Genomic DNA, 22,438 nt, shown 5'->3' with positions numbered 1-22,438 from the left:
TTAACAATATAATTGAAATCTCACTTAAATATTTAATCGCAAATGTGCGTGTGGCAAGATGAATAATGGAAAATTCTACAAATTCCGAGGCAACACTTTTGGCATTGCATTATATGCTCACTCCGAATCCGAATCCGAATCCGAATCCGAGTCCCTGAGTCCTTCAATCCTCTCCAGAGCAACGGATACCACGAGACACAACAAGCTCACCAGCTTTGAGAACACTGAAAGCCAAGTGCCACAGCTTGGTGCAAGGTTCGGTGTAAATTTTAAGGGACATTGCATCAGGCTGGAAAACTGTGCGAACGCAGAGGTGCGAAGAAAAGTCAATCATAAGCAGGGCGATAATAATTATAAATATATATAATACTCATCATTCGCTGTAAGCCAATTAGCGACTTGGTAGCCCCCCCCCCCTGTGGGTGGCAGTGGGAAATAATTTGCGCTTTTCACACTAATTAAAAGCGAATGAGACAGAGACGGACTTTGTGACAAATGAATTGCACTGCACTTCAAACAGGGAAACAAGATGAATACAAAAAATACAAAAAAAGATGGATGGGAATTAAAGTCACGCTGTGAAAAAATGATTAAAAATGTAAATTTTAATTCAATTTCGCTTGCGAAAAATACGAACGAAGCTGCTGCAAATAAAACTAGTAGCTGTAAAGTGGTTTATTGTGAGCCGGGAGCCATCAGCCAACAGGATCCTGGCAGAGCGCAGGACGTAAGGATGTAAGGAGGGACGCTGTTTGCAGGACTCGAAGACGCGACAAACTTTGCCGCTAGGCAAGGCGTCAAGACAAAGATACAGAGGACACAGTCAGCCAAAAGCGACAGGAACACAAGCGAGTCCTGGCGGAGGATGGGGGGGGGGGGATTCGTAAGGAATCCGCCAGAGAAAGCGGAAAGTGCGAGACTATGGAATGTGGGGGAGGACGAGCTGATAAAGTAGCTTGCCGAGGGCAAGAGCTACAGCTACAGAAAGCATCTTGGGGAGAGGAGGGAAGACATTCAGTTGAGTTGAGAAAAATCTCGAGTAAAGACAAATCGAATTTCCTATGAAAAGGAAACCAACAACAGGCAGAGAATCTTAATACTCCACTGCGAAGCAAATAATACTCTTGGATATGGAAAGCGAGTTGTAACAGTTATCAAGGATATAGTGAATCATCGATGAATAACATCTAACTTTGCTTTAATCTTTCCACCAACACGTAATATTCCCTAAAATACTTTAGCATTTAATTTAACACAAATTTCAACATAATTATTATTGCTATATTTAGTTTTTTGTTAAGATCTCTGCGTTATTTATACATTTATGGGTTAATGTGGCAGAAAAGGGCGTGGCAATTGAGTCAAGAGTTTGTGAAAATAATGCAATTTGATGATGATGCCATGTCAGAGCCCTGAAACAATTTTAATAAATATTTAATTAGGCGCCATAGCATCGTTTGGGCTCTTTTTGCAGTTTACATTTACGGTATATTTGCGTTAAAATCAAATTTTAATTGATTTAAGCGGATTGCTGGATTGCACGGAATAATGGAGGAGAGAAGTGCACGAGGTTTCACTGGGGTTTTCCCCAGCTTACCGGTGAGGTGCGTTCCGATTTCCTCATCTAGAGCTTGCTGGGGTTAATAAGCTGCTGCTTAGATGATTTCCGAATGGGTTTTCCTGCTCCTTTCCAATCTGCGGTCGCCTTGGGAATTGGGAGCCGGGCAACTGATTTGGCCTTTGACCTTTTTCCTTTTCGCTAAGGCAAACATAAACCAGCTAAAAGGTTATGCCATCCCCCATTCTTGGCAACTATTTCACCCGTTGAGTGAAATGAATCTGCAATTCTATTCCATTTTTATCCCCTTTTTCCGTATTTTCCCGGAAGGACGGACAGGTACAGCAGGGAAGCAGGAAAGTCGCCGGGCCAGGTGTGGTCTTAATGCCGGTGGCCTGATGGGGAACCAGCAGCAGTTGCTCTTGCTCCTTTGGCCATCAGCGACGGCTGCCTTACACTTTCATCTCTCTCTTATACCACGGAAAAGTGGAAAAGCGTGAAAAACGCCCTTGGAGTGTAACAGATCCCCCGGCGAATGCAAATAACGTGCAGTTGCAGTGCACTCGCCCCTGCCTTTTCACTTTCGGTGTGGCACGAAAAAGTGTGGCAAGGCTGCGGGTAATCAACAAACGCTTTCGGCTGCCACTGATGAACTCACTGATGATCGCGGCTGGTCATTTGTCTTGCCACAACGTGGGGGGGAGGTCGGAGATGACTTGATATACTTCAGATGCATGAGATGTCGCGGGACGCTCCAGAGTTCTCCTCCTGGATTTGCATAAATATTTGCTCGCACAAAGAGAACTCAACTTTTCCCCGACTTATGCTAATAGAAAAGTCGAATGACAAACAGCACCATCTCCGGTGGCTTGGGGTGGAAAGTGAAAATTGAATTTTCAGTGGCGCGGAACAAACAAATTAAATTATAATTAGTAAACAAAACTAAACACTGACGAATCTGGCCAGGACGAATCTATCTATGTATCTATCCACTTCCAGGACTGAGCTCTTGATTAGTCTCGGTTTGTCTGCTGATTGCGAAACCGCCTCACCTTTACCGGCAATTATCAGGAGTCAAGTGCCGCGCGGTGCAGAGGAAACCCTTCCCGAATCCCCGCCAATTGCTTATCACCTTTGTGCCACTGACAGCCATCGCCATCGTTGCAGACACATTCGTTAGCACTCCGCCTGCCACGTCCTTTGCCCCTTCATTCAGAGTTGACAAAATATGCAGCTGCGTCGTTAGCACTCTCCACACATCTCGCATTTGGAAATATTTGCCATGATTCGATTGTGTAGACGCCCCCGCATCCACTTCCACTCCCAGCCCAACCGCATCCACATTCGCATCCGCATCCACAGTCGCTGAAGGAGGAGGAGCGGAGGCAGGAGGCAGTCAATTGAGTTTTGGTTTGGCGCCCGACGCCCTGCATTGCTGGTTATTATTATTTCTGATATATGCGGTCTTACTCTGCGGTTGTCACTCACCCAAAGGGAGCTCTCTACTCTTCTCCGGTGGTCTGTGGTCTCCGCTCCATGTGTCGTGCCACCGCCAAGTCATGGCTACATGCAAATGAAGCGTGAGTTCCCGAAAGGTGTTGAAGACGTGTAAGAGGGCCTTTCTTCCATCCTTCCGTCCGTGGAAAGTCGCAGCTCTGGCATTGAACCGGGTCCTCCTCTGCATAATTCTACGCCCAAAACATTTCCACTTTTTGAATGCCATCTTTTGTTGTTGACAGCCAGGAGCAAGGCTCTGTTCCGTTTTCAATCCTCCAATTGGTGCAGCATGCTGTCGAAATTGTTTCGTAATTGCAATGTTGACGACTGCCTCGCGGTGGGTCTCAATGGAGTCGATCTAAAGATACAGTTCGAATCGAAAAACTTTAAAAAAGTTAACATTTTAGTGCACATTGTGCCTTATGATCAATAAAAGTTTACAATGTAATATAATAAGAACTGAACTCGTATACTAAAAATAACTCTATATTTGCTCTTTGGTATTGCTTTATCTCAAAGAGTTTTATATTTCTTTATATGTAATATTTCTGAAGATATATGGTTAAATCTTTGGGGGTTATTCACATACATATTTCGAAATATAGATTCTTAACGCTTAAACTTAGGCTATAGAACATCTCTGTATATAAATCATTGTTTTTTGGGTCTCTGAAATAGCCATGCTTAGGTCTCCCTAATAGGGTTGGCTTGGTAGAACTTAATTGCTCATTTTCCAGAAAATTCTCCCTCAACCTCCCTCTACTGAGGCATCCACGACGAGATCTTTTGCCAAAACTGAGCGCACCACAAAATTGCTCAAATGCAGCCAGACATTAACGTGTTTTCAAATTTTACGCAGCGAGGCAAACGGAGCGACAGTACCGCTGCCTCCGGCTCCTTGCTCCTTGCTCCTCTTTTCCTCAGCTCCTCAACTCCGGAGGAAAAGCCACACATGTGTGTAATTTTCTTTACGAGCTGCGGCACAAGGGGCCCCGGTGAAGGGGTCCAAAGTGTTGCCTGATAAACGATGTCTGCTGCTCTTCAGTGAGTGTCCCGCTCCAACCGCTCCAACCGACATCGAGAGTCGAGGACGATGGCAACAGCGTTGGAATAGAAAATTCAAATTTGAAAATATGGAAATGCCAACAACGACATTGGGCATGGACTGAGGCAGCTGATGTTGCCCCAACTCCAGTTCCTCTCCTGCCTCTGGCTATTCCGTCTTGTCCCGCGTGCGTGCTCCATTGAGCCTGCAGCTATGCAGTTTCTAGGGGGGGAGGCCCGAAGTTAAAGTCGATGCCGAGGTCGTAATTCGATTAACACCTTTCGGGTGGCGGGGAGAAGGCAACTATTGGCCTTTAATTGGGGAACGGCGTCAATGATGGTTCCGGAAACCCCTGGTGCCCAGATGCTGCCTTGCCGCTTGTCTGCGGCTTATTAGGTGCGGAAATCTTTATTGATTGATGCATTGTTTGTTTTGGCTTGTGGACGACTCTGTGACTCCTGCCACGACCGCCCGCATTGTCTGGCGCAGGAGGTGTCGAGGGACATCCTTTGGGAGAAGGGGAAATTAGAGTGCCAAGTGGTAAAGTGCTTACATCTCGGATCGTAACCCATTCGATCAGACATCGACATTGGCCTAGGGCTGGAAGTGGCTTCCCGAAAACTGTGAGGCGACCTGGGACAAGATGCTCATGGGAAGCAGATGCTTCCCGAGAGTTATTGGGCAGTGGCTGAGGATTATCATCATGATTGTGATAATATGAACTCAAGTTAACAATCTTCTTGGCTAAATTGGACATATAACAGTTGGTTCAACTCTGTAAGGCCTTACCAACCTCCTTTTAAGACTGCAAATTGCATTGGCAATGCAAGGAACAGGACGAGACGGAGTAAGAGATGAAATTATGGAAACAGGGAGAGATGAAAGGACGAGAAATCGCCTTTAATTAGTTCGCCTTTCGTTTAATGCAATCGCGAAAAAATATTTTTAATTTAAAACGCGTAATTCAATATCTCGGGTAAATTTATTTACCGCCCACCCCAACCACTTACCACTCACTTCTGATGGCCGAGGGCGTGGCTGTTTGTGGGCCAGGACACAAAGTGCTGCCAGTCATTGGCGCTGTCCTCCGCCATCCGCGGGTCCTGTTCAGCTTTTACTCCGACACAAAGTCGAGTCGGGCATTCTTGCGTGCACTCCGATCGATGTTGCACATACATATAGCCGATATATACCGGAGTATATACGCATGTATAATCGGGCGATATGTGGGACAGCCCTCGTCCTCGCCCTCGCCCTGCACTGTGTAAATTGAGGCTGGAAATGCCGTTCGAGGGTTCAAAGTTGACGATTTTCAGGTCAAGAGTTGTGCTGCAACAGCAACAACCTTGCCACTTGCCACTTGTTGTTGCCCCTCCGCTTCGCATTTACTGGCAATTTTTACTTTTTTGTTTTTTTTTTTTCTTTTTTGGAGCTGCTGCTTTTAAGTGGCGATCAAATTTCCTGATTGAAGCTTCCAGTGCAAGGCATTGTGCAGCTGCTGGTCCTTAAACAGGATACACCAAATGACCCACAGCGAGATAATGGAGGAAGGGGGTAATTGCAAAAATTGAAGCTAAAAATTTCAACAAACGGAGGAAGTCCAGTGGCCGGAATAGAAATTCGATACCAATTCGGCCTGGGAAGTCCCTTAAAGGACCTTAAGCTGCATTAAACTCACGCAGTCTTTATCAAGAGAGAATCTATATATATTTGGCTATATACTATATAAGCACATCAATCCTACTGTTGCTAATTACAATTCTACACCATATAAATTGACAAAATGATATCATACAATGAACAATTTTTAACTGTGACTTCCCAAATTATATTCAAAGAATGTTAATGTCAATACCTACTAGTTATTTTATGAAATAACAATATATAGGATTATTTCGGGATATATTTACTAAAGAGGGATTGATTTTTATACTTTTCAAATTTATTATTTTTATGAAAACATGTTTTGGTACTAAAGTATATTAGTATATAGTGCATAGTGCATAGTGCATTCTTCAAAATATATTTTATGCCTTTTTTATTTATCTATGTATTTAATTTTGTTTAAATTTTCATTTTATGCAATTAAGTTATTAAAGTATTTATGGTACTTAAAATAACAATAATGGAAGCTAGCTTCGAAAATCCTTAAGGTTGCACTTAAATCGATTTATGGATTTGATTTTAATTTTATTAATTTATTCTTCTAGCAATTTTACACTTACAATTATAGCACTTGTCACATGATAAGGAGAAACCTTAATAAATTTGTATATAAAAGCAATCATCATCAGCTTAAATCTTTAGTAAACGTTCCTATTAAAGCTATATGTTATGATATAATCGAGAAATCGTTAAAAATATGTACACAGAGTAGCTCCGAAACGTAAAAACGGTGTATAGATATGAAAAAGACAGACGGACATGTCTAGATCTTCTCGACTGTTGATGCTGATTAATGCGCTACGAACTTCTGATTAAAATTATAATATATCTGCATGGAAAATATAAATAATTGACAATATGCCAAAGCTCTAGACTTCGTCTATTAAATTAATTAATTGGTTCCTCTTCCCCATTTAAGATCGAGGCGACAACTAACTGAGTCCTTGATACCCTTTCCGATTCTGTACAATCCCAGGATAATGTGCAATGTGTCAAATGCAGGCAGGAGATTCTTTCCCTTGCTCTGCTCTCCATACCGAAATCTTGCTCAAACATTTTGCGTACAACAGGAAATTGATTTTCCATTGACAGGAGCTGGCAGAACGCAGCCTCCGACCATGTCCTATGCAAATACTTTCAGACTTCAAAAAAATTTGCTTCACGCGGCGTTGCCACACTGCGAGAGTCCTGAAAGAAATGACAATTTCTTGGGCTTCTGCCCAGACCGGGGGAAGGCTGTCAAAAAAGCTTCAGCAACAACTTCCGCTACATGGCAGGGAATTTGTGGAATCGCTGGAATCGCTGGAATCGGTGGACTCGGTGGAGGAGGCGACCTGCGCTCAAAAGTTAAGCCATTAGCGAAATGTCCTTTACTTTGCTTATAACGCAATTTTCTGCTTCTTTTCTCGGCTATGAGTCCCGACCACCCTTCCCACCCCTTCCCTAGCCAGTTCACTGTTTGTTTCGGACACTTTTTGGACCAGTTCTGGGCGGTTCTGGTTTGGGTGCCCGCCGAATGACATCTTCACTGTCAGCATTTCGCAACTTTTGCACCGTCCCTCGCCAGCGATGGCGAACTTTTCGGCGCTAATGAAGTCGAAGGATATTTTTTCATCGTGAGCCTGACAGCCTAATTAGTAAATGAAAATCGGCTTTGGAAATTGGGGGAAATCCTAAAATTACAAAAATTGGATTTAATTTGAAATGAAATCATTTTTAAATTATTTTATAGACTTGCCAATATTAATTCATTTATTGGCAGATAAGTTATATACATAAGTTATAAGTCCCTGTCTGTGTATAATGCTTATCGAAATAATAGGATATTAACTGCTTCTTTGCGTTATAATTTTTATGTATAAAAATATTCTTATTATTGTCTTACAACATATTTCAGTAATTTCACTTATTATTGCTATTTCTTACTTAAATACTTTTAATATTTTTTAAATTTAACTCTGATCAGTCTAATTTTTGGCTACATAAAATAATAGGAGTGTTTATTCAAGTTCACACAAAATTTAAAAATTATATTAAGTTCTATTTTTAATGCATTTCTAAATATTTATAAATCTGAGAAAGTAAAGTATTAATGCAAAATTTTAATTAAAACTAAACTTAGAATCAGATGTCGAAAAAGTTCAAGTACTTAAATAATAGTCATTTGCTGTAAAAGCTGTAATTAATGTAAGTTAATGGATGAATTTAGCTTAAATGCAAATTTAAAAAATAATAAATAAATAAATTATAGGGAAATTATTAATTTAAAGACAATCACCCAAAACCCTCGAGCAAACTTTCAGAAGAAGTTTGAATTTTTCTAATTACTAAAAGGTAGCTAAGCGATCTTAAACTCTTATGGGCGGTTTGAGATAATAAAACTGTATATTTATATTTCCCGTATAGCGAAGCAAATTTTAATCCCACCAAAATTTACAAATAATAAACAATTTATCAAGTTTAATTAAACATAATATATAAAAACAATGACAAAGAAAAGGTCTCATATTTGGGATAGCATTTCATACAGAAAAAAACCTCTACTTCAAATTTGAAATTCAAAATATAACAAATACGACAAAATGTTAAATCTTAATGCAGGCAAAAATGGAATGGATTTTTAATAGTCATTTTGTAAAACGTAAAATGAGAAACACATTTTTTAAAATTGGTAGGTCTGTTTTTATTTATTTTCTATGTGCACTCCTATGTTTTGATAACTTCTGAAGATAAAAAATCTATATTATGGAATAGTTCAGAGCATTCTTAATCTCCAAGCCAGTTTAATTTATATTGTGAAATAAAATACTGCAGAGATATTTTCTGTGCATTATCTAATGAAATCGAAATATTTCAACAGCTCTGGGTAGCCTGTGGCCTCTGTATAGCTGCTGTTAGCTAACAGCATTTAGGAGATAAATCTGAACGAAACTGGAGTACAGCGCGTAACACGGCTGCATAATTGTTAACATGCCGAAAGTCTCTCCCCTGCATTTCCCCTCCGAAAGATGAAGAGACACGCACTTTTAACCTTCAAACTAAAAAGTTCGTTGAGTTCTCTCTCGGTCTTGTGCTCTCAACGGCGATGCTGCGACCGAGCAGCGCTGCCGACGGAAGCAGCGGCGGCATGCGCAAAGCGAATCGCTCAAATTAGACAATGCATTTGTGTGCGTCTCTCTGCTCTCTCTCTCTTCCTCCCACGACACTTGCGCTCTGCAGCTCTCAGCGCTCTCAGAACTGAACGAAGGCGAGAGCGCGAAAAAACCCGTTCAGTTGTACGCTCTCGAGCGCGTATTCCTTTTTATTTTCCGTTTTATAGCTCTCAGAGCATCGAAATAGAGAGAGTGAGAGAGCCAGAGAGAGTGAAGCAACGGCAAATCGGGAGAGACTAGCTGAGAAACGAGAATAACACTCCGAGTGCGAGAAAGAGAGATGGAGATAGTGGATTCGCTGCCTCGTTCAATTTTGAGCAGAGTAACGACTCCGTAGTTCGAACCTAAATCGGCCAGTTTTTTTTCGAAAAATTCATTCAACGAAGGCGGTTGTGCCGCTCCGTCGCGGAAAAACGGAAAAGTCGTAACTGGAAAAAACTTCGGGATTTTCCAAAGGAAAATATTCAGCCGCGTCGGTCGCTAGTGTTTGTTCGATCCGCGCCAGAGTCCGAGCAATGTGAATATATCGGCTCATTTGTACCAAAAAAACGAAAATATCGGGGGATAAAGTTTGGCTGTCAGGGATTTTGCCAAATTCTGTTTGTGGTCGATCGTGATCCGTTCCGTCGCGTCTCCCTGTCGTGTTTTGTGTGTTTCCCTCGTGTCCCCCCCAGATTCCGGGTGAGCAGAGTGGTCCCCGAGAATATAAATAATACATATTAAATCCCCCAATTGTGATTGTGATTGCAAGCGTAACCCTGATTAACCGCCGAGAAATGGCCAAGTGAAGTGCTGTGCGTAGTGCAGTGTAAAGTCCGTCTTTGGCTTCGCTCCCCCTCTTCTCCTCCTCCTCCTTCTTCTACTTCTTCTTCTCCTCCTCCTCCGTCGCTGTCCGGCTGTCTGGCTGAACGGCCCGGCCCGCAAAAGCCGCCAAGATTAAGTTCTCCAAGCAGCACGCCCACCACGCGTACCGCCACACGGACAACATATACGACGGCGGCACGGACACCGACGACGACGAATGTCCCCTGGAGGCGACCGCCATGAATCCCTACGAGTATGAGTCCACGCTCGACTGCCGCGACGCGGGCGGCGGTCTCCCCCACGCCCACGCCCACGCCCTGGCCCACCCCCAGCAGGCGCAAGGACGGACGCTGCCCATGAGCGGTCGGCCCTCGGCCCCCGCGGCCGACCACGGCCAGTCAGACACTGCAGCACCAGGGCCAGCTCAGCCAGCAGAACCTGCAGAACCTGCAGGCCGCCGCCGCCCAGTCGTCGCACTACGACTACGAGTACCAGCACCTGCCGCACCGTCCGCCGGACACGGCCAGCAATACGGCGCAGCGGACACACGGAAGACAAGGTGAGTCAAAGTTCGGAATTGGGCTCCAATTTGGGTTGATTATTATGGTTCAATATCCAGCATTTTAGGGAACTTTAAGGCTTCTTAACCATGCACATGTCACTTTGAAACCCCCTTTAGTTTAGTAACTATAGAATTCATAAACAGTTTCACTCGGAAAGTTTTGTGTGAGCCAGGAACTTAATTATATCCTTAATTAGATACCTTAATCACGTTTGAGGTAGAGTTTTGTTAGTGTATTAGTTATCTCTGTCAGTATATAATTTGCCAATGTATATATACAAAAAACTAAAATTGTTGTCAAGGTACAAAATACTAAAGGGAAAACTAAAGAGCACCGTTACCTTTTAAATTGTGTAGGACCTAGTTTTATATTTTAAAATATAACAAAGTGAATATAAATATATTCTCCATCTGTATATAAAACGGGTGGCTTTAAGCCGGTAGTTTTGTATATGAACATTTTTATTTACATTGATTTACCAATTTTCTTTAAACTGAATATTATTAAAATAGAAACATTCCGTAATATCTCAACATTCTCAACCGATTTAAATTAATCAAAACAAAAGGTACTTGTCAAAATTAAGGAAAGGGAGGGAGTTTAGTGTTTTTTTTTCGAGTTATCTTCTCTGATTGTACCGAGTTTTACTGAGCTTCTCGATGAAAATCATTGGAGCAGAGGAAGGGCCGGCAAGTTGCGACAAGTTTGAACAAATTACGACGCTTATCGCCGACTGCGGCCAAACATTTTGCATAAATTAAACAAATTAAGGCGACATCCCGCGCTGGGGTCCGACATTGAGCCTGCTCTCGTTTCATATTTCATAATTTCCCTTTTTCCGACTGAGCGCGTTTTTTCACGATTTGTCTGATTAATAAAGCGAGCCCAACAATAGCCAGCGCACAAAGCGCAGTTGAAAAGGATACTCTTTCTGTCAGGCAGTCAGTCCTGGAATTAGGGGAATCCCAGACGTGTCCCCAACCCTCCAGAATGCCTGCGGCAGGAATAGGAAAAGCGAGTCCTCTGAAGGTTTTTTGTTACAATTGCCTGTTCTTACACACTGCACTGCGGAAAATCTGGCACAGAATGTCATTAAATTTTTTAGTTATTCTTTTTGAACACTATTTTGCTATACAAACACTTAATTAAAGGTGATGTTTTATATTAAACATTAAAAAAATGGATAATATCTTTAAGTTTTTAGTATTTACATTTTAAAAGTTGTTTATCATGAAATGGTATTAATTTTATAAAAGATTTTTATGTTTGGAATTTATAAAATCACATACATACATATGTATGTATGTAGTAAATCGAAAAAAAAGGGGAATTATTTCCAAATGTTAATCTGTCGTGACAAAATTCCAATTTTTTGCGGTTTTTCTCTGGTTTTGAAAAAGTGTAATTAAAGTAATATGTACATCTGTTTGTATTTATGTAGTTAAAGCAGAGTGTGAATTAATGAAACGAACTAATTAATTAACAGTTCTAATGATTAAAAAATCAGTTTATTATATTTTGTTGTTTGTCACAAAATGTAATTTAAAAAAAATTACATCTTTAAAGTTATCACTTTTTTCTCACCTTGTTAAGAGGTGATTTTGTTTTTTTTTTTTTTGTACATACATTTAGTATGTAATTATGTACATATATTTGTATGTTTGTAGATTAATTTTAAATTTATCCTCAACCAAGGTGATTAGCACCATCAGCGCGGCTCACTTGCTAACTACTTGCCAGGACCTATCCCACATTTCAGGGGGATCCCTTGCCCGACAGGACAAGCACACACTAACCACAAACATGCTCCGACATGCTTCAGTTTTATTATTTCCTCCTTTGCTTTTTGGCATTTGAACTTACACACACACACACATACGCTTGCTAGGAGCCGCACATAAAACGGAATTTACATAACTTTATTTCTGGCATTTCCTCTTTGCGCTCTCACCGCCTTCCACCTCGCCCCCTCCTCCTCCTCCACCTCCTGCTTCTTCCTCCTCTCCTTTTGCTTCTGTTTCGCGTTCGCCCTCGCCTTGGTCTTCCTCGACTTCTTCTCCCTATCAGCGTTTTTGTGGTGTTATAAAAACAATTGCCAAACAATTGAAGCTTTGAATCGAAATAAAAATCAAATGGAAATCGAACAAGAAGAAGAGCGACCTGGGTGTGTACGTACGTAAGTTCGTGTGTGTGTGTGTTGTTGTTGTTGGTGTTGGGTTTGTGCGCTACCTGGGAGAAGGGCGAAAAAATTGTAAATTTACAGCAAGAAATAAATTTCGTAACTGGCAAACAATAAATTCCTGAGACCCGAAGACTTGGGAGAATTTCTTTTTCTCTTCTTTTTTCTGTTTTGGCGCAAGAAATGAAATTCAATAAAGTGGGCCAAAAAGGGGGGTGTGATTGGGGAGGGGCGCAGCTCGTAAATTTTCAACACTTCACCAGGCACCAGCTTTTCCCGCTTTACACGCTTTGCTTCTCCCCCGCTTTCCTCGCTGTCATAAAATGGCCAAAAAGTCAGAAAACCCAGAACCCAGAACCGAAAACAGCAAAAAATGAGGGCCTGGAAAAGCAGCGGAAAATTCCTTTGTTGGCGAATCTAAGGGGGCGTTGTGTTGATGTGTGAAAATCTGCTCCAAACGGGCGAGAAACAGAAGTTTCAAATGTCTCAATGCTCGATTTGTCGGCCGCCAATTAGCCAAATTAGGTTGAGAAAAAAAATCACTCAGCTTTATTAAACACAAACCAAGTCCGCAGACAAATCCACATCCGAATCCCAATCCAAATCCAAGTCCAGATGGCCTCCAAAAACCAATCGCAAGCCCAATCACAATGCAAAAGCTGAAAGCGAAAAAAGAGCGAGAAACACGCAACTAATTTCGAAAATGGAAGCTCAACAAGGTCACCCACGGAATCGGAATCGGAATCGGATTCCGATTTGGTTTTGGATTTTGATTGGGAATGAAACGCTGCACTTAGAACAAATATTAGGAATAATATATATTCTACATACATAAATATATTAATCAAATATTCCGATTCAAAAATAATTTGTATAAGAAAAACTTTGTTTGGTAATATTGTAAACAAATTTATAGTAGAAAATAGTTCCGAAAATGAATGATAGTAATTTTCTTATCAATAAGAAAATTAATATCTTATAGCTTTAGGCAAAATTGGTTTAAAAACACTTAAATTTGTTTATTTTCTAAATATTTGCAAGCTTTTTAAATTGTTAAATGAGTTATTCTTGAGGATTTGTTCGATTTATACATTTTAGTTATATATATATTATATAATATTATTATAATATTTTTGTTCGAAGTGTTTGCACGCCGATTCCCTTATTCTCACACTGAGTTTTCCAGTTTTTCCAGCAGCGAAAAAACATAACCGAACAGAACGGAGCGGAATCATTTGTTTACGCCGCGTTCGATTAGTTTATGGCCGCTTTAATGAGGCCACTTTGTTTATTTTTGTCTTGGCTACAATTTTGCAAAATGGAAATCCCATTCGGACAATTATTTGAAACAGCCCAACACTTGCTTCTGGGCCCCATAACCGAGGCAATTGGGTATTGTTTGGGTTGGTGCCCGGTGCACTCCACACGGGTGCGGTCGCTCCCAAAAGTGATCTCGGATCTTGGTTTCCTCGGATCTTGGCATGGGCATGTTTCAACAATTTTATGCTTGCGGCGCACTCCCACTTGTTCTCTATTCTATTTTCGGTTTTTGCTACAAGAGGGGGGCACAATATTATAAATGGACGGACAGGAGTGCTTTCGAGTGGGTGAAGGGGCTTCCTGTGCGTCATAGACATAGTTGAACATGGAGCAAGGGAACCTTGGATTGCTCGCCAATGTGGCATTCAATTGGAAATTGATGAGAGTATATTAAATATTTTAAATATAACATTTTATTTTGCTTTTGTATATGTATACACTTTAACACATTAGTCGAAAGCAGATTGTTTGAGCTAGCCTCATAGGTACTTTCTACAATATATTGATGCATTAAGTTTGATTTCTTAAGTATTCACAACTTTACTTTTAATCTTAAAATAAAATTTAAAAATTGTTGATTCAATAAGTTGTAATTGTCTGTTTTAATTCAGTTCAATTAACAAATATGAACCAAATAGTTTAATCCGAATAGTAAACGGATGGAAATTGAAATTGTGAAAATTGTGATTATGAATCATTATAAAAGAGCAACCCCTGAGATTCATATTTAGATTTTCCCGAACTGAACTCTTGCTGTAGGACTCCAGATTCCCTGTTGACATAGGTCAGCCTAAGCAGCCCATCAGTTTCGCTAATCCTCGCCGGCAAACTAAGCCGCTCATCGGCTAATCCCCAAAATCAACCTGAGCGAGGACCTCGGCCGGCGTTAGGCCCTTAATGACACCACAAAGCCCAGCTGTCATATTTGGAGAACCTGTTTTTGGGCCAATCGAATAAAACTTTACGATTTCGAATCTGATTCAGCTCGTTGACGTGGCCATTGTTGGTGGTTTTCCCGGATGCCGGTATCCGGACTCCCCGCAGGCATTTGTAAAATGTCTGCAAGGATTTTTTCTGATTTCTCCCGTTCCCTTTCCCGTTTCCCTTCCCGTTCACAACTGTCAATGTCAGGAGGAGATGCAGACTAGGCGCCGGCACCGGGCAAAATTCCAACTTATTACTTCCTGACAGCTGTCAAAAAATATGCAAACACCCCCAGTAACAACAACAACAACTAGAACCGCAGGAAAAGCGACCACAGCCGAAGCTGGAAAAACTATGCGTCGAAATGTGCGCAGAATTATGTAAATCAAAGCGATTTGTAGCAGGCGAAAAGGCAAAAAAATAAAGGAGGGAAAATAAAAAAGGAGTGGAAAAGGTGGAACAGAAAAATTGACAGCGTCGGGAAATTCAAAATGTCGAGAGCAGCAGAATGAGATGGCGAGATGTTGAAGAGCGGATGGAATGACTGCCAATGGAATGCTGGGAAAATTACATGTAAACAGCAGGAGGCCAACAATGCCTCCTCGTTCCCTTGGTTTCTTCTTTATTTTTGCGAAATAACACACAAAAGGAGCCGGGAGAGGAGGACGCACAAAAGACCCTAAGCCCACACTCGAGCGGGCGACGGGATATAGGCGATAATGATGCCGCAGCGCGTAGGACGGACCGCAAATGAGCGAGCGAAAGGCAGGCCGGCGGGCGAGCAGTCAGGTCTCGAAATTTGTTAGGTGTTCAGTTGACCCGACCTGGCCAGAACCAGTCCCGGCGGCGGAGTACCTGCTGCGAGCCCGCTTCAACAGGCTGAAAATCCCAATCCTCCTCCCTGCCTCTCACTCGCACGCACTACGTGCCCATGCTGCCGCATCAGCTGCATCAGCTGCCCCGTTTTGTCATTTCGGGATTAGTTTTGGGAAGCGAGCGAGAGCATTCCCCTTTTTCCATCTCCGACATGCCTCATTTGAAATGAAAAAGAACTCACCCGTTCATATTATAATTCGATTTCCTTCCCTGACAACAAGCGGCTTATAGCCAGAAGGCTTCGATCCCAAGACAAAGATATTGAGACAGAGTTTAGAATATTGGTTAGGTTATACAAACTATGTTCTTAGGTATCTGAGAGCTATGGATTGATATATAGATATTAAGAATCAGAATCATATATATTAATTAGGCTCCCAATTACCTTGCTTAAAAGACCGAGTTGTTCTAATAACAATTTAATAATAAAATGCATAACTCCTTGCTCCTTAGTTTAAGGTAAATTCTTCATAAACTATGTTCTTAGGTATCTAGTATAAATTGACAGAGAATACAGAAATTAAGAATCAGATTAATAATATGTATTTATTAGGTTTCCAATTGCCTTGCTCAAATGACCGAGTAATTCCAATAACAATGTAATAATAAGATGCATAACTCCGTACTTCTTAGTTCAAGGTATATTCTCTATAAACTATGTTCTTCGGTATCTGAGAAGTATAAATTGACAGAGGAAATACAGAAATTAAAAATCAGAATAATAATATGTATAAATTAGGTTCCTAATTGCCTTACTTAAATGTTCAAGAAATTCCAAATGTAATAATAAGATGCACCTTAGTTTAAGGTAAACTCTCCATAGATGGTAACAGCTTGCCTGTCCCGACTCTGCGTCATCATCATCTTTTAGGTAGCTGGAGTTCGGCTCTATTTTATGACCGGTTTTGTAGCATACAAATTGTTGAAATCCCACATTGTCTCGGTGCTCGCTCATGTGGCACGTCCTGGCCCCGACTTGGTGATTGTTGTTTACAGTAATTGCTGCACAATTGCTGATGTAGGGAGAAAGGAAGAAAAAAAGAGAGTCCTGTCTCCACCCACTCGCGTCGAAGGAATATTCACGCAAAAGTCATAAAAAATATGCGAATGCTTTTCTGTACTTCTCGCTGGCTTTTTATTGTCGAACATTAAATTTATTATTTTTTATAGAATGTTTCACAACTGAATGCAAATTCAGAGTCCCCGCGTCCCCCAATCCCCCAATCTTTACGAGCACTTTACATATTTTTTCCAGTTCCGCTCCCGTCCGTTTTGGTTCTGCGGCTGCTTCTTAATTGCATTTGCCAGAGTTGCACAAAGGGTTGCCCCAGGGTCCCTAGACGCGTCATAAAATCGTGCTTCTGGGTTTTCCAGAAGCTGTAAAAACTAAGCGTAATGACAAATTTTGTTGCTGCTCTTTAATGGGGTTTGCGATGACCTCGGGTTCGGGGCTCTGAGACAGGCCTGGACGATCTCTGGATCTCTGGCGATCCATCAGTCGTCCGAACAGCGATGCACTTGTCGTCGCATTTCAGTCATCGCCCCCGGGGGCAGCTGTCGCTATCGCTAATAAAATATCTCAGACTCTATTAATACTTTGACCATTATGTGTGCCACTTGAATGGCCCGGCTCAGAAAGCCAGAGGCTCGCTGAAAGATTTCGTTTATCAGCGAAACGGAAGTGCTCAATGGCACCCCACAGAATCACGCGGCTCTATAGGAACTTTTGACCGATATAAATACACTTTCAGTATACTGTAATGCATTCGCATTAGGAGTGTGTGTGTGTGTGTGTGTGTATATGCAAAGGAATATATAACGAATAAGATGAGTAAATCCAGTGGAATGGAAACGAAGAGGAAAGCAGTCTTTTAATGCCCCAAAATCTGGCACCTTAAAGCGGCTTACAGCCCCGAAATTAGGAAACAGAGATAAGAGATAAGGGAACTGAGGGAACTGGAGACATCTGTCGGTCCACTAAAAAGGCAAACAGTAATAAAATTTTTGGCAGGACCAAGCAGTCTCCAGGACGTTTCGTCATTAGGAGCAAAGGCGATAAAAATAGCAAAACAACGTTTGCCTTATCACACGGAATGAGACGGGGAAAACCAAAACAAAACCAAAAACGCCAGGCAAAAGAGGATGAGCGCGAAGTAAATCTCGGAAAATGATTTTCATTTTATGCCGCAGCGCGACCGAATGAGGAAAACCCAACAACAAGAAGAGCAGGGCATAGCGAAAGGAAGGAAAACAATAAAATAAAATTTAAGATACATTGGAGACCAAAACAAATAGGCAGCGAAATAGGCGAGAGATACAAAGATGGAAAGATACAAAGTAGGGAAAATGTCGCAGCTGTACCGAGCAGGATATAGTATCTCGGTGCCTCCGTCCTCCGTCCTCCGTCCTCTGCTCCTCGTTTATGGCTCGACTTGAAGCACTTGAAGTAGTTTCGATGCGAAAAATAATTTACGTGGGAATGCCTAGGGGCGGGGCGGGGTGCTCCGGGAAGGAGGGAAGGAAAAGGAAAGGCACTGGATTCATCAAACAGCCCCGATCCAGAGCTAGATAAGACCACCGACTAACCGTAATTGAGAAGACTCAGAGTCCCTGTAGCTCCGTCTGTGTTTATTTGATGGGAAATGAGTATTTCTCATTTCGTATTTCGTATTTTCCGTATTTCGTGGCAGCATAATCGTCCCGCGGCGCATGAATCTCTTGGATACTCCACGCTAATGGAAATTTTATGATAGTTGCGATGACAATTTTTATGCAGCCGAAATAAAAGACAAGACGGGCCGAAGCAAAGTATCTTTTCGAGTCATGCATTAGAAGGCAGGCGCCTGCCTGCCTGCATGGAGAGGCAGATACACGCAGCTCGGATACGCACCAGCTCAGATACATTTGCGGGTAGAGCGGGGCGACGGCCAACGACCGCACATTTTTAGCACATTTTCAGGATATCGACTTACAATGCCCGAAGCAGCCGGGAGCGGCAGGACGAGGCGTCAGGTTACGGGACAGGATCTTGTACCCTCGCATTATGTTTTTTTCTTTCTCTTTTTTTTTAACGCACTCTCCTGTCCATATCGTATGTCCTGCGCCCACCCTCGTGGCGAGCCTAATGAAAGGACTTCTTTCTGGCCGACCATCGCAACATGCGGGTGTTGTAAAGCAATATAATAGTGGCCGAAACAGGTCTCGGACCCTCTCTCTCTCACTCTCGCAGCGGCACTCCGTCTCTTTCGTGCGGCTATCAATGTGTAAATGTTGAATGTTTTTTATTTGATTAGCGCTCGCTACGTGCCGCACTCTCCTTTCTCGCTCGAGCATCTTGTGTCTCGTGCATTTTCCTAGGAATTTTCTTTCCTTCTTTCTGACCCTCCCCGTCCTTACCATCATCATCGCTTGCTTGGCTGCCAAGATTAATTGTGTAAGCGTAAATTTTTTAATTTCGTGGAAATAATGTTTGGGATTATGTCCGTGGGGAGAACGTCTTGGAATTCCTCATTTCGTGTGGAAAGTGGAGGAGGAGGAGGCTCCAGGCAATTTGTTTGTGATTTGCCAGGGGAGCTTTGTCTACTATTGGAAATGTTTGCTAATAAATCTGTTTCTCCTTCTCTTGCAGGTGAGTAACTGACGATTTAATGAGATTTTACACACTTTTCGTGGTAAGTGACTAAGTGGGCTTAGATTTTCCGGATAAAAAAGTGAAAGTGCAAGAGGCACACTGCAGATATGAATGCGAAATAAATGTAGGAATAGGGAAATAATTAAATTCTACCCACTCTCTGCTCTAAAAGTGAAAATCTGCATTGTGCCCAAGGCTGATGTGTGCCAAGGCTGATGCCGGGGCCTCGGAGCTTGGAGCTCGGAGTTAGACAATGGCAGCTTTGTCAGGTGGCTGCTGCACCAGAACCCAGAACCCAGAACTCCGCAGTGGGTGTGTGTGCAGGGAATGGGAGGAACACAAAAGATTTCCCCAGCCTCTGGAGCCAAGAAACTTGTGCTGCCTTTCCGCCAGCTGGATTTTCCCCACAATGATTTACTCTAACTCTTTTGTCGCTTCCTGCCGCCTCGCCTGTGACTCGACTGTTGGGAAAACTTTTCGCCAACTATTTTCATGCACTTGGCTCCGCTGCGGGGTAAAGTTTTCCAGCTGAGATGGAATTCTTTCTTTCCTTCCATGCCCGACAGTTGTCATTTGATTGTTTTCATTTCATTTTCGGTTCGGTTCGGTTCGGTCATCAATAAGTGGGGGACATAATAACTTTTATCCTTGACAGTTGGCAAAAACCCATCCCATCTCCTTTTATATAACATGTGTGTGTGTGGGAATCTGGGGCTCTGTTGGAGCATTTTAAATCCCTAGAAGCACTTGAAGTAGCGGGCAACTTTTTCAGCGGTTCGACTCGCTTTGCTTTTAATAAATTCAAGAACACAGCGCAGGCGGCTGCTTCCCCAGGAAGAGAGCAGGAAAAAAGTAATAAAATATTAATGAAATTCCAAACACTTGGTCGTGTGGAGAGGAGACAGACGGCGCAGAGCTCTCGGTTTGTCCTCCGTCCTTCTGCACAGCTCACCAGTGCTCACCTGGATGTGGATGTGGATGTGGCACCTGGAGAGCCATTTTTTGTTCCCGTTGTTTGTGCTAACAAAGCACGCACCGAACGGGGGCCGCGGTGGGGGGAGATAGACCCTGTTGGGGGGGCCACTTCCGTTGGGCGGCAGGACTTGGCCATGTTTTCGCACCTTGAAGCGTTGTCTCCGATGCCCGGGAAAAGATGGATGGATGGATGGCTGGGTGGACAGTGTGCGTAGCTTCCAGCGCCAATCTATGGTTCCAGCTGTAGCTTCACTCCTCCACACATATGCAAACCGATGAGAAATTTAATAGAATTTTCTCTGACAAACAAACAAATGCAACAATTTGTGGTTGAGTGGAAAAAGGCAAGCTGGCAGAGCTAAAATAAAATTGCAATTGAAACATGCGAGCTTACAAAGGCCACACCGCTCCTCCCCATGTCAGCAATGAAGTTCTATGCCAAATTGAATTTTCTCGAAACTACAAAACAGAAAAACAAAAAAAGGAATAAAAAAACAAAAGACCTGAAAAGAACAAACCCCAAAAAAGAAAAAACCCAAGGGGGAGGAAGACGAAAAGTAGATGAAATTGATTTTAAAAAGCAAACTCTTGAGGGGGCAGGGGCAGGGGCAGGGGCAGTGGCAGTGGCACAACTGCTGCGGCGGCACGAAAAACAAATTAAAGTAAATTCCCCAATTTCATTTTGCGGCAACAAAGTAGAAAAAAGACGACCAACAAACCCCCCTCCCCCCGAAAAACCCGGAAAAACAGAAGGAAACGCAGCAAGCTAAACAATTGCATTTCTTGGCTGAACAAAAGCGCCAGGAGGCAGATGATAAAGGGCGTCTCTGTGGGGGGTTGGGGGAATAGAACTTTTCCGAATGGGATTTCCAGAGCGTAACGTCCTTGGAAAAGCTTAGTTCTAATGACTGCCGCATAGATCATCATAAGATAAACCAAATTCCATATCTAATCGCAACTTGTGTCCCGCGCATTCGTATCCATTAGCATAAAAGTCGGGAAAACTGCAGCTGAAGCTGTATGTGCTCCATAAACTACTGAAACTGCCAAACTAACTTTCGACTTTTACTTTGCCCGCCAAAGTGGGACTTTAATAAAGTGTGAAATGCCCCTAGATGAAGTTTTAGTTTTGGCCCTGAAAATCGATGCTGGGGCAGAGGCAGCGGGGTCAGCTGCTGCTGCGGCGTATTTCATAAATTTTTCAACGCCGAAAATGTTATTTATATTTCATGGCGAACGGAAAATAGAAAGAGCAAAATATCAAACAGAAAAAAGGCCAACGAAATAAAAGATGGAAACTTTGGCGCAGCACGAACGACTACAAATCGTGCGTACTCTGGCCAGCAGCAGCAGCAGCAGCAGGAGAGGTGAGCTGGGAAATCGGGGGAAAACTTTTACGCCGGGCCCAGGGCCAAAGTCATCGTCGAAGAGCGCTTTACGGCTTCGTTTATTACGTGTGAAAAGTGTGAAAAGCGGCGGCGCAAGACCAGGGTCAGGACGAGGCGACAATTTCTCCAGGATCCTCATCATCAAGTCGCTGCAGGACACGTGCTCAAATGGCCCGCAAGCTGTGCCCAAAATGCGATTTACTTGGAATTGTTTGCGATTTCGATTTTCACTCGAAAAACAAAGAAAAGCGAGCCTCTCCAAGTTTCTAATTATTATTTCCATTGTCTAAATACATATAAATACCCGGCTTGCCACGCGACTTTGTCTGACGACCACTTTCATAAATCATTGGCCCTGGCACGTGGCCCGTTCCAGCTTTTGGGCCAGGTTGTGCCTCCGGGTGGGTGGACTGACACCTGCCCCGCTTCCGAGTGTGACGGCCGACCTGGGCCAACAATTAGGGCTGACATGCAACTTTGTCTCGGATTCGGACTGCCAGAGACCTGATAAATTTATAGCTACTACTGTACAAATTTGTTCAACAACTTCAGTTTAATTATACGAGTGAAACGAAACATTTAATTTGGCCCAAACACTTGGCCGCTTTTCCCCCTCTCTCTCTGTGCGATGTGTGAGGTCTATAATTAGCGTCTGGTTTTGGCCCCCGAGTTCTCCGGAGTGTTAATTGATCGAAAGCGCAAAGTTCGGTTCAATGAAAATGACAATTACCCGACGGAGGCAGGACTGGTCAGCGTGTGTGTGTCGTTCTATTGATTTATGCAAATATTGACACATCAATTAATGTGTCAAAAAATCGCGCAACCTTCCCACGCCCTCTGCCCTCTAATGCTAATTGAAAT

At 42.7% G+C, this 22,438-nt stretch overlaps 3 protein-coding genes across 9 annotated transcripts in view; 2 read left to right on the top strand and 1 right to left on the bottom strand.

The window, feature by feature from the left end:
* Positions 1-226, bottom strand: part of LOC110190330 (putative phosphatidate phosphatase) — a 67,418-nt gene extending 67,192 nt beyond the window's left edge. Inside the window, exon 1 of the mRNA XM_086828732.1 lies at positions 25-226. The gene's annotated coding sequence lies outside the window, so the exon portion shown is untranslated. The remainder of the gene's footprint in view (positions 1-24) is intronic.
* LOC147645106 (uncharacterized) overlaps positions 1-10,368 on the top strand; it is a 36,460-nt gene extending 26,092 nt beyond the window's left edge. Inside the window, exons 2-4 of the mRNA XM_086828907.1 lie at positions 9,845-9,974; positions 10,120-10,280; positions 10,349-10,368. Coding sequence (XP_086685033.1) covers positions 9,845-9,974; positions 10,120-10,280; positions 10,349-10,368 — 311 coding nt within the window. The remainder of the gene's footprint in view (positions 1-9,844; positions 9,975-10,119; positions 10,281-10,348) is intronic.
* Ten-m (teneurin transmembrane protein Ten-m) overlaps positions 1-22,438 on the top strand; it is a 350,373-nt gene that overhangs the window by 224,745 nt on the left and 103,190 nt on the right. Inside the window, exon 1 of one of the 7 annotated variants that reach the window (XM_020960731.2) lies at positions 8,782-10,280. The exons of 5 other annotated variants lie outside the window; for them this stretch is intronic. The gene's annotated coding sequence lies outside the window, so the exon portion shown is untranslated. Of the gene's footprint in view, positions 1-8,781; positions 10,281-22,438 lie in introns of those variants that run through there. One more of the 7 variants, XM_086828713.1, reaches the window with a different exon arrangement.

This window comes from Drosophila serrata, unplaced genomic scaffold, assembly GCF_035046125.1.
Source record: "Drosophila serrata isolate PLE 108 unplaced genomic scaffold, ASM3504612v1 contig_17, whole genome shotgun sequence".
NCBI lineage: Eukaryota > Metazoa > Arthropoda > Insecta > Diptera > Drosophilidae > Drosophila > Drosophila serrata.
This window is presented reverse-complemented; position numbering and strand designations above follow the sequence as displayed.